General features: G+C 43.4%; 1 protein-coding gene across 1 annotated transcript in view; it reads left to right on the top strand.

Annotated features, from left to right (window-relative positions):
• Nucleotides 1-12,667, top strand: part of PAPPA (pappalysin 1) — a 179,660-nt gene that overhangs the window by 14,599 nt on the left and 152,394 nt on the right. The window contains exon 2 of the mRNA XM_030507396.1: nt 11,582-12,650. Within this exon, the coding sequence (XP_030363256.1) occupies nt 11,582-12,650 (1,069 nt within the window). The remainder of the gene's footprint in view (nt 1-11,581; nt 12,651-12,667) is intronic.

The raw sequence follows: 12,667 nt of genomic DNA, 5'->3' as shown, positions 1-12,667 counted from the left end.
CTGCAAGAAAACATACAAATCCGTGCTGATAAAATTTGCAGATGTTGCAGAGTTCAGGGAGTGGTAAACAATGACCAAAACAGGACTCTCAGTTGGGTGGTTTCAAAAACTGAGAACATGCAAACAGTATGCATTAGAATAAAGCCAAATGTGAAGTCATCTATATAGGAAGAGGGACGGCAGGTCCTACATAAAGGATGGATGGTGGGGTAAGGGTCTTTCACCTGTAAGCTAAACAAGTAAGAGTAGGAGTAACTGCCTGTTGGAATAGATAAAGTGTGTAAATGGGAGCTGCCAGTGTGATGCTGTGGCCAAAGGTTTGGAGTCATCATTGGCTATGTAAACAAGGAAGCATTAAATGGGATAGGGGAGGTTGTGTTATCCCTGTGCTGACACTGCTGCTGCAGTACTTTGTGCAACGCCGGTATCCACGGTTTAAGAAGATTGTTGAATGAAAGAGGATTTGGACAGAATAATAAACAATGACAATAATTGCATGATTAGTAACAAGTCTTAAAGTATTTGACTCCAGAAGATTAAGAAGTGACTTGATCATCGTGATTTTTAAGTATATGTTTTGGGGAATATTAATCTGATAATTGGAGGTTGGAAATCTAATAATAGAGGATATGAGTAAATCCAATGGATGCACATGGAGACTAAGCAACTTCAAACAGAGAAAACGCTGTATTTTAGCACTGGGAGTAGTCAATCACTGAAAATCCTTTCTGAGTAGAATGGTGGAATATGTCACCATAACTTTCAAAGTAAAATTCAGTAGTTTTCCAAATCACAAGGTCTTTAAGGAGGAGTTAATTCAGCCATCACCCATATTGTGTCTGTGTGCTTCTAACGTCACACAGACATGTTTGGGTTTTTCAGTTATTACTGCAAAAAAAATACTTGAAGCCAACAGTAATTAGCACTAGATGCTAATTTCAAATCTTTACATTTTCTAGTATTTCTATGGATTCTCCTTGACACAGGTGGGATATTTCGAATCACCATAAGATTTCCAGCTTTTTGTAGGGCTTCCTCAGCATCACTACATTGAATTGTCAGGCTCAGTTTCATATGTGTGCTGAGCAAGGACTTGACTTTTCCCGTTCAAAACAGGCCAGTGTGCTAGTCTGAAAACAAGCTGAAAAACAAGAATGCAAGCTTTTCTCATTGAAGGTAATAAGAGTTTTACTGTTGACTTCAATTAAGCCAAGAATTTACCTCTGGGATACGAACTTTGGGGAGCAAAATCAAGGTTTCCCTCTGGAAGTTTCCCTCTGGAAGTTGGAGCATTGGCAACGTCAGGACTGTCAAGCTAACACAGCAGACTTTGTTAAAAACAAAGAAGTGAATGAGAAAGCAGAGAATGAGCCTGGGGTGACTTTTGCTTGTTGTCTCCTTGCTGGGTGGTCTGTGTCTTAGTCTCAGGGCAGAACAGCAGTCTGGAGGGTATTGGGCTGTGTGCTGAAATCATAGAATCATAGAATGGTTTGGGTTGGAAATGACCTTAAGATCATCTAGTTCCAACCCCCCCGCCATGGGCAGGGACACCTCACACTAAACCATGTCACCCAAGGCTCTATCCAACCTGGCCTTGTACACCGCCAGGGATGGAGCATTCACAAGCTCCCTGGGCAACCCATTCCAGTGCCTCACCACCCTCACTGTAAAGAACTTCTGCCTTATATCTAATCTAAACTTCCCCTGTTTAAATTTGAAGCCATTATCCCTTGTCCTATCACTACAGTCCCTAATGAAGAGTTCCTCTCTGGCATCCTTGTAGGCCCCCTTCAGATACTGGAAGGCTGCTATGAGGTCTCCACGCAGCCTTCTCTTCTCCAGACTGAACAGCCCCAACTTTCTCAGCCTGCCTTCATACAGGAGTTGCTCCAGCCCTCTTACCATCCTCATGGCCCTCCTCTGAACTTGCTCCGACAGCTCCGTGTCCTTTTTATGAAATGACCTATTCCTGTGACTTCGGCTGAGTTGCACACAGAAAACATAGACCAAAGACCTATCAAAGGTAATTAGTGTTCTGAGACAGGATTTTGTTCCATTTGAGCCATCCCCAGCTGGAGACTGTTCCTCAAAACTCAAATGCAAGCCAAGTGCTCAGAATACCCTGGTCTGCTCCCTCAAACCCTTGTGCATGTGTATATCTAGGTCTGTGCACAGGGAAAGTAGTACATGTACATGCTATTTTGTTATTCTTCATTTCTTTGGTTCCAAATTTAACCAGAAGTGGAAGGGCTGAAATAACATAAAAAAGGTTGGACATATGATATTTCCTGCTGCTCAGCTAAACAGAAGAATTGCCAAAAATCTTCCAAGGTAGCTTGTTTCTTTTACATTTTTCTCCCAGTTCTGCAGACTTGAGAAGGTCAATTACTTTTGAGAAGCATTTGACTTTGGCAATGCTTATGGAAAGTGAAGCAGAATTATGACCTTTTGGAGGTTTGCCCATCGCTGTCCCATCTTGTCCTTTAAGAACTAAAGGCTGAATTTTCAACTACAGCCTTCGGTTTAATAGGTGTGAATTTGTTTCTATACACTTCCTAAGACATGGTGAGGATCTGTGTGAGAACTCTCATTTAGATGTCTGTTTAACTGTGCTCACAGATCAAGTGGTCACTGGTATTTGTAGAGCAGAAACACAGGCTCAGGTATTTCCAGGAGGAAAATCATACCAAAACAAATGAAATTGGATTCAAACAGAGCAGAAAAAATAGAGCTCTAAAATTATATACTTAGGTTAGTATGTGGTGAGTGCAGCCTATCTGGAATGCATGCTAGAATAGTTATGTTAGAAAGGCAGGTTTTTTCAGTGGGATGTTTCCTAGAAAGCAGAAATATCTCTGTGGTTTGTGTATGGGTTTGGAACTCGTATGCAAGTATGGAGCGGGGAATTTGAGGCATGAAATAGTCATGACTAGAGAAGGCCCGGATCCCTTTCAGAAGCGACAGCAGAGAAACAGGCACAACCAGCTCCATCCCGCCTGCTGCTGTTCACGCTGCTCTGGTCGTTGCTTTTAAGGTTGGTAAATTCCTTGGTTGTTTCTATTAGGACGGGAAAGATGCAGTCATATGGGAAAGCCAGATGCAAAAAAGATATTTGAGTCTGGATAAGATCTAAGATATTTTTACAATAAGATATTTAATTCTCACAGAGGCAAAGAGCTTGCATGATATAAATCAGTGTAAATGCGCTGGAACTACTCGAGTTTTGCACTCCCCAAGTCTCTGCCCAAGAATGTTCTCAAAATCCAATTAAATAACTAGAAGTGTTTCATGTGGAAATGCCCCTCAATTACAAAGACAAGTCTTAAGCTATCATGATGTGATTTTTACAGTCTCCTCGCAGGGTGCCCTAGTTTGCATTCATGGAATTTTTTGTTTTTGTTTTGGTTTTGTAATCATGTGGATGTTGGCCATCTGTCTGATCCTGGAAAGGTTGGAAGGTTGTCCCCGCTCCCCAGGTCTCTTCCCACTCCCTCATTGATCATAATGTTTGATTTAGGTGCCACTAGATATTCTCCTTTGTTCTTTAGCCCTAACCTCCCTCCCCCCTCCCCAAACACACAAGCATTGTGCAATGGTGTAAAAGCTCTTCTCCCTGCAGCTGGGAGTAGTAACTGCTCAGCTGGTTCCAGCACTGCCCTAAAGCTGCTGTAAAGGTCAGAGACGAGGGAATTCGAAAGAGCAAAACAAGCCGTGTTGTTGTCCCCCCTTCAATTCTGGCTGTGTATTTTGATCAGCACCACAAGCAGTCTCATGCACAGACCTCCCCGGCTCGCTGTTCCATGTTTCTGGCCATCGAGGGGATTCTGCAGGGCAGCACTGGGCATTTTTCCAGCACAAGGATGGGCTTGGCTGCTGCTGCAGCTGATTGACTTGCAGTGTTTGTCAGGCACAAAGCACATTTTGAAAGGAAGTGCCATATTGAACTCCTAGTGAGCTGATGGGTATTGTGCACAGTCATCTGATGGCACAGATGTGCCCCTAATAATCCTTCCAGGAGAGCGTTTCCTCCTGGGATGCTCTGGCCATCTGATCTGCTCTGAGGTATGCTGACCTATCTTGACCCAGTTTATGATCAATTCTCTCTGCTCTTTTCTAAAAGGAGCCCAGAAATACCACTTTATCATTTAGATTGCCTGGAAGTTATGGTACTTATGTGTCTGTTCCTTCCACAGAAGATACTCTCTGTGTTTGCACTCAAGCATTAACTCTAACAAAAGGGAGGAAAGCCACCCCATGTTAGCATGCACAAGAGAAAATTTCTCTGTAGACCTTTGATAGCTAATCATTATTTGGCTAATAGTGCAGGGAGGAGGAGACATAAAAGCAGAGGTAATGGATGTTTCAGCAAGCACGTTGCTGGGTATGTTCATCTGTGCGTGTAGAGCAACCCTTCTGCTCATGTGCCATTGTATTGATGTCCTTTTTTGCAAGTTTGTGTGTCCTTCCAGGTTTGTGTGTTGTGCATGTGCCTGTGAAAGGTGCTTCTTGATATGTATCAGTGGGTTTTGCAACATCTGCTTTTCAAGTGAGAATGGTGTTAATGTTGGGTTTCTCTAAAGGGGAATACACTGCTTCAGCTACAATAGGATGGTTAATTCGTAACCTGGTCCTGCCGATCAGTCAGCACAGATAAGCTTGGAAGGTGAGAGGTGTGTTAAGGTCCTTTTGACCCAAACCAACAAACTTATTGAGAGCTTTCCATTCCCTGTATTTGAAGGATATCTGGGTTTTCATAAACACTGAACTCTGCTTTATCATCAGTGGGCCACACTAGAGTGTCTAAAACTGGCAGCCACCAACCTGAATTCTTGTCTGAATCAAGCCAGATGCAAAGATTCCCATATTTATTACATACACCAGTGGTTTTCTGAAGGAGCATGCTGATGGCTGCAGAGTTTGACTTTTAAGTTAAGTAGTATCCAAACAAAGGCTGCCTGTACTGTTAATTCTGTTCCTATGGCTGCACGTGTTATGATCATATCTAGCAACATGGACACACGCTGTTTTTTCAAACTTCAACCAAAAATAGCCAGTTGTTTCTGAGAACAAAGCAGGAGGAATAAATTGTTGTGTAGATATTAGAATATCCTTAGCCTGGTTCTTTGGAATGTTCCCATGGTCCCAGACTTTATTGCAGGGACTGAAGTTTGACCCTTGCGAAGGATGTGCTTTTTGCTATCCATCTAAAAGCCCGTCTAAACCTAGTTATTAGATCATAAACAGCCACAGTTTGTTAACCAAGTACCAGTCTCCACTGGTTCTGCAGCTTTATTGTGAAATGCTTAAGGAGATCTAGATAAGAAGCCAACCTTCCCACTAATACTTGTTTACGCTGATACTCTATACGGAGGAGCCCTTGTAAAAGCAATACCCAGTTGAAGGATGACCCTGTTACAATACTGCAAGGACTGAAGCTGGCTCCTCTGTGCCATCTGGTTATGCAGTGTTGTCTGTTCACTTACATCCCAAAATCCTCACAATCTCATAAGTTCTCACTAACCCCAGCCTACCAGATCTATTTGCAGTAAGCTCTTCTATACTGTTAGCGGGTATATTCTCACAATAGGTTCAGTGAAGTGTCACTAATATGATTGTCCATGCCAGTGGCTGCTCTGTTGCAGCCTACATGATTTTGTTATCAGGAAGGAAGGATTTATGTAATGTTCATAACTAACCAACCACTACAAATTCATGTTTTGCTGGTTTAGCTGTTCTCACCTCCCTGTTTTCAGGCTTTAAGGTATCTCATTAAACGTATGAATGACTGGGAATACGAGAAACAGCACAGAATAGATGCTTAATTTAATGCTACATGGCAATGATGTAAAGATTTTGCTATTGCAAAGAGCCTTGGGACACATTCTCAACATTAAATAAGCATGGCTGTATTAGACTATTTCTGGATGCTGAAGATGTCTTTCAGGGCAAAGCAAAAAGAACTTTGTCCTTCTGTCTCAGGTCTGACTCCTATCTCATAGCTTGTAAAGGATAATATCTGGTGTGACTTCAGCTAGGTTGGTGGCAGCAGCAAACATCCCTTTTTCGCTCGCTGAAGTCACATGCTGCCACCTGAGCTGGTCTCGGGTGGGTTTGCTTGAGCCATTCCACATCTCAGGGGGTGACCTCAGGAGGCATCTGAGCTGTGTTGGAAATGGTATAGACAGAGATGTTGCCTTAAGTACTCTGGACTTTGAATTATTTAACTATTGTGGAAAGAAGTGGGGGCTGGGGCAAGCACAACAGAGGAAAGAAGAGTTTATTTCTCCCCTTTGTAAAACTATATAGGGTTCAACATCATACTATGAAATATCCAGTACAGAGCTCAAGAACTGCTCCAGTGGATCTTCGCTGACTTATCCAATTGCATGGAACATGGGGATACTTAACCCAAATCTGTCGGGTTTAATTATTTTCCTCTGGACAGATAAAAGCTTTCTATAGGTTCCTGTAGAATATTTGCTCTTTCAAGCGTTCCTCTGTGCTTTGATACTAAACGATTAAAGCATGCTACGGAAAAAAAACAGCCCCAACCTTTAGCTCCCTGTTCTTGGGCCCCCTGACTGCAGCTTTGATTGTTGACCTAAATTCCCCTTTCATAACTGAGTCCTGTCACCTCTGGTTGGAGTCTCCCAGCAAAACAGGCATGGCCAACTTTCAGAAGTGCGGGGCACTGTTTTCCATTCTGCCTTGCACGGCTGTGACGGGCTCCGAGCACACCTGATGTGTTCAAAGTCAAACTGACCTCCTTCTTCCCCTTCCCCAAGCCTCCCTGCTCCTGGAAAAGCATAACAAGTCTCTTTTTTTCCTCCTTTTTCCTTTTTTTACCATCCTTTTTTTTTTTTTTTCTTTTTGCTTCCCATTGCTCGGCAAAGTGAGGAAGCTTTTTGCCTACATAAAGAATTAAATTCTTAGGTAATTCTATGGCTGGGCTGATTACCAGGAAGATTGCTGTTAGCAAGATGCATGAAATGACACTGAAGTGAGGGAGAGAGGCCTGGAGTCTGTTACTGATAGTATTAAAGTAGATTACAGCAGCTTGCATGGGCAACTTCGGCCTCTCTTCTTTCATACTCTGCCCACAGAGTGCTACTTATGGCTCCAGAAGCCACAGCCTCTAGCTGTGAGTTCCCGTTTCTCTGTGGCTACTGCTGATAAACATCTGGTCCGATCTCTGCATCACAGGCTTGGTTACAGCAATGCCTTGTGTCCTCATCCAGGACTTTGGTCCAGAAGTTCAGCAGCTGATGCTACCTGCTGTGCTTCTGCTGCGAAATCCTGCCCAGCACACAGGGCCCACGCAAGGATGTGGCTCTATTTAAGTCCCCAGCAAAGTCCTGGAAACAAATTGGGTTATAAATCATACACTGGCCTTGGTTAAGGCTTGCTGGAAGAGGTCAGATGGACAGTTGGGTGCTGAAGCCGTTATGGGTCGGTAGCCAGAGAACTGAGATTTCACTGGCTAAAAAAAAGGGAGAGATTGTATTTTTGGTTTTCCGTGTTTGGCTTTGGGCCTTTGGAGTTTAATTTTCCAGCTTTTCCCACTCTAGATTCCTAGGAATTTACTTTTCCTATAAGGGACAAACAGCATGGGACTGGAAGGAGCTTCATGGGCCATTGAAGTCTGTCTGTGGCCAAGCATACAGGAATGCAGTATCTTAACTCTGTTCATGCACTTCTCAAGAGTTGTCTGAAAAGTGACTCACTGCTTTGTGGGGAAGGAAGGTTAGCAATGCCTCTTACTGGAAAGCTGGACTAGCACCTCTTCTTTTTCTTGTAATAAAAGATAAAACTCAGTTTTAATCCCTTGGGCTTCAGGAACAGGAGCTTTACAGGGAAAAAATCACTCAGACTATGGACTTCGAAGGGCTGCCAGTGTTCTTCTCATCTGTAGCTCCATCCCTTTCTAGCAACTCGGAGCAAGCAGAAGTGAAGAAAACTGTTTGCTGCTGTATGAGACTTGTACATATTTTTTTAATCTAATTGCTGTGGGGAAAACAAACATCAGTTTTATTTCGCACCATTTCTTGGCTCAGAAACTTGAGGCATAGTCGCCAGATTGTGGTTTTGCAGTCATTGGCTTGAGTCGCATTTACCATGAGGCCTCTTTACACCACTCTTGGTTTGTAAAGGGATATTAAGTAGCTAAAAATGTCCCTTACCACATTATTGTAAAGAATTCTCAGTGTAAATGAGACTCTAAACTCTGTATGTTTTTCATGTAAATGTTGGTTGTGGTCACAGCTGAATTTTGAAATTTGGAGTGTCAACCATTGTGAGGGGTGGTTTTGCTCAAAACCAGCATTGTTTGGGGTAAAAGAGGCCTCTTCTTGTTTAAAATGTTCTTAATTATGTCTGAGAAATAACTCATGGCTATGGAACCTTTTACTAAATTGAAATAAATTGTGAAAACATCAAATTATTCAGTTTTCAGAAGTTCTGGCAATTATTTCACATGTCCCTCTTCCAATGGCTTTGCCCTTATTAGTTGTCATAGAAGAAGTAATAAATTCTTGTATTATGACATCCAAAGTCCCAGCTGAAATTAGTTTCATTGTGCTGGGGACAAAACGGAAAAGTGACACTCCCTTAGCCGGAGGATTCTTAGTCTAAAGCCAAAAGTAAGTGAAGGATTGGGAAAGTAGGTACAGCATACAAGCAAAAGAAGGTCATAAAGAACTGGTACAACTTGCAAGTTATAGGGAGTGTGGGTTTCTTATACTTTCTTACTTTTTTACCTTTCTCTTAAGAATAAAACAACTCTTGCTGCTGAAGGGATTGTGTTCAATCTGTCTTTTCATCAAGAGTTGGATGTCTGTAGTAGTAAAAGTTTGAGAAAAGAATACCGTACGTGGCATATGGATTCAGCAATGACCTTTGCCCTATACTAGAAAATGTAAGGAACTGGAATAGTAGACTGTTTTAGTTGAGCAGCTTTCATACTGGCATGTTCAGTGGTGTCCCTATTGTCACTGGGATTTTTCTTTCTCTGCCCTCCTTTGGCTCCCTGTAAATCTTGAATTGATGGCAGCTGTTTGAGCCAAACTCAAGACACGTTGCATCACATCAGGGTTTAAATGCTCAAAGGCAAGGGAGAATTGCTACTATTCTGTAGTATTCCTCCAGCAGCTCCATCTGTTCATCTGAGGTCAATCACTAGCATCATGCAGCACTTCAGAGAGAGAGGAAGATGTTCTTTAATGCTGGCTAGCAAACTGAATTTCCATGCCACAATTATTTATTAGTTCTTTTGGGGGAATATTTCTAGCCCCATTCAGTACAAAAAGCCAAAAAACTTGACCCTTAAAGACTATATGGTGGACTTCTTTAGAGCTGTAAACCCCAGAAGCATGTTCCAGAGCTTCCAGCCATCCATCCAGCAGCAGGGATCTTGGATGTCTTACAGGTGGAGCTGCTATTGCATGTGCAGCTGCCCTTTGGTCCTCAGGCTTGGAGACTTTGGTCACTGTGGGGAGAAGGTGGCAGGAGATGATGGGGAGCATGACTGGAATGGTTGACCTTCTCTGCTTGCAGTCAGAACAGCCAAGGGAGTCCCTTGGCCATGGTGAAGGCTCACACCTTCTCATAGAGATTTATTGGGACTAGCCCATTTGTGCATCACTTTTTCTGCTCTCTCCATGTTAACATTTCTGGGCAGGCAAAAACCCTCTTACAAAATGTCTGACCAGCAATAATGGTCTTATTACAATAAGTTGAGATTTTTTTAGAACTTATTTTATTGCTTCTTTGGAAGAGGGACTTGTCTTGCCAGCTGTCTCCTTATTCATTGCAGCATTATCCACCCACTAGCATTGGACAATTCCTTCAATTGAGATTCATAAAAATGCAGACTTTTATGGGCTATCATGCATCTGAAAATGAATGCTTTGTGAAAGTATTTATTCCATAAAGAAAAACAAAAAAACACTTAAAAAAACAGCCTCCAGAAGGTCATTGGTAGCTTTGGCCTTTCTACCATGAATTTCTCAGGTAAATATCCATCCCAGCAAATGTCATTCTTTTTTTTAAGTGTATTTAGTTTTTCCTTTCCTGGTTCTCCTCCTCTCCTTTCTCGTGATCAGAAGTAGCAGCATAAACTAGAAGCTGGTCTTGCAAAGGTTTTGAACTGAGTGCGCCCTACAGATGAATAAACACATTACCTTCGGAACCCTGGGATCTCTCTTCCAAAGGCAACAGGAAAAGGGGGAGCTCAGAGTCCCTAGCAAAATACCAGCGTGCAGAAAAAAAAGGCCTGTTTAAATGCTCTAACTTTCCCATCAGAAGACTTTTACAGGGGGAGGAGGAGGAGGAGGAGAGAGGAAGGGTGTGAGGAGAGAGGGGGGAAGGTGGGTGCTGGGAGAGGGGAGGAAAAATACAGTGAATGCTCCTGTAACCTTTGCTCTGTTGATACTAGACAAGACTGCACTGTTAATGAGTGATTGTTAACAGATGGCTGTTGAGCAACTTAGAAGCAGAAGATGTTATTCGGTTGTAGTGCTGGGAGGGTTAGGGTGCAGGGGTGAGGTAAGGGGATATTTAGTCTTTTCATGAGGACTGAATGGTCAGAGATTTATGATTTTCGGTTAGGCTTTTGGAAGTGGAGGCCTGGGGGAAGGATTGTTTCCCATGTGCTGATCGGCGAGTGGCTGTTTGGTGCTGAAGGCTGTAATGATGATTTTTTGGGTTGAGGGCTGTCCATGCAGCCCTTGGTCTTTGAGAACTGAAAGATGGAAATGTATGTCTTTAACTTGCCAAACCTCATGTCCCGGAATGAAGAGTGGGCTTTTCCCACTGTTTGGAGCTGTCTGAAAGCTGGTTGAGAGAGCTTTAGGTATGGACCTGCACTTTGTCTACAAGATAAATCATTAGTGTATATCACCTGCAGTGCTCCAAGTTGTTAAGTAAGTGTGTGTGTATGAGGGGGCGGGAATATTTCCGAACATGTATGTCCATCCGTGCATGTTCCTTGCCCTCTCCTGACATGATATACACCATGTTCAGCGCATCAGCATACCAGTGTGTGCCACTTCCTCATTGGTTTTTGTTTGGTATGAATTTGAAGGTAGCCTCAACACATCCCATTCGCTTTCTGTAGGCTTTGAATGCTTGAACCTATCACGATTCTTGTAGCTGCTCAGTGTTGTTCAAACTTGGTACTTAGATTTTGCAGTTGTTTCTCCTTTGGACCTCATTAGATACAGGGTTCAGTGGTATGAGGTGTGAGTGAGGTCAACGCTGCTTCTCAAGACTGTTATTTTCAACCAGTCATGTATGGCTGAGTGAAGGCAAGAACCAAATGCACAGTACATCATTTTGCTGTTAGGAATTTGCAAAAGAGGTTTGGCCTTTGGTCAGGAAAGGGGAATCCCATTTATACGTGCAACAAGTAACAGCAAGTCTACAACAGTCACGCTCTAGATGATTTTATGTCTTTCTTGCACATGAACATTTTAACATATGTAGCTGAGTGTTTGTATATACATAGGTATTTATACAATTTAAAGACAAATTTCTTTATCTTGCCATCCTTATTTATTCATATTTCTTTTTTGGGGGCACATAGGACTATATGACAAATGTTCTTACACCTCCCGTGACCGAGGATGGGTCCTGGGGATTAACACCGTCAGTGACCAGGGGAATAGAGACCCCCGCTATTTCTTCTCTCTGAAGACGGACCGTGCTCGCAAAGTAACCACCATTGCAGCACATCGCAGCTACCTCCCCAACCAGTGGGTGCATCTTGCTGCCACATATGATGGGCACCTGATGAAACTCTATGTGAATGGTGCCCAGGTGGCCACAAGTGGAGAGCAAGTGGGCAGCATCTTCAGTCTTCTGACCTTGAAGTGCAAGGTGCTCATGGTTGGAGGAAATGCGTTGAACCAGAACTATCGGGGACATGTAGAGCACTTCAGTCTCTGGAGGACAGCCCGGTCTCAGAAGGAGATCTTGTTGGACATGGGCCAGGCAATTCACAGACAAGACACGCCTCTACCTCAGCTAGTTCTTCAAGACAGTTTACTGAATGTGAAAAACACCTGGTCCCCCATGAAGGATGGCAGCAGCCCCCAGAGCAAATTCAGCTATCACCATGGCTATTTGCTGGATACCAGCCTAGACCCTCCTCTCTGTGGACAGACCGTCTGTGACAACACAGATGTAATCGCCAGCTACAACAAGCTCCCCAGCTTCCGCCGCAACAAAATCGTGCGCTACCGTGTGGTAAACCTCTACGATGACAAACACCAGAACCCCACTGTCAGCCAGCAGCAGATCGAGTTCCAGCATCAGCATTTAAATGAGGCTTTCAGCCGCTACAACATCACCTGGGAGCTGGAGGTGCTGGAGGTGAAGAACTCTTCCCTTCGCCACCGACTCATCCTGGCCAACTGTGATATCAGCAAAATTGGGGACGAGAACTGTGATCCAGAGTGCAACCACACCTTGACTGGGTACGATGGCGGGGACTGCCGGCATGTGCGCCACACGCTTTTCAACAAGAAGAAGCAGAACGGGGTGTGTGACATGGATTGTAATTATGAGAGATACAACTTCGATGGTGGGGAATGCTGTAACCCAGAGATAACAGAAGTCACCAAGACGTGCTTTGACCCTTATTCTCCTTACAGGTAGGCAATTTCTTAAA

This window comes from Strigops habroptila, chromosome 15 (assembly GCF_004027225.2).
Source record: "Strigops habroptila isolate Jane chromosome 15, bStrHab1.2.pri, whole genome shotgun sequence".
NCBI lineage: Eukaryota > Metazoa > Chordata > Aves > Psittaciformes > Psittacidae > Strigops > Strigops habroptila.
The sequence above is the reverse complement of the archived record's forward strand: the minus strand, read 5'-3'. Positions and strand labels throughout refer to the sequence as shown.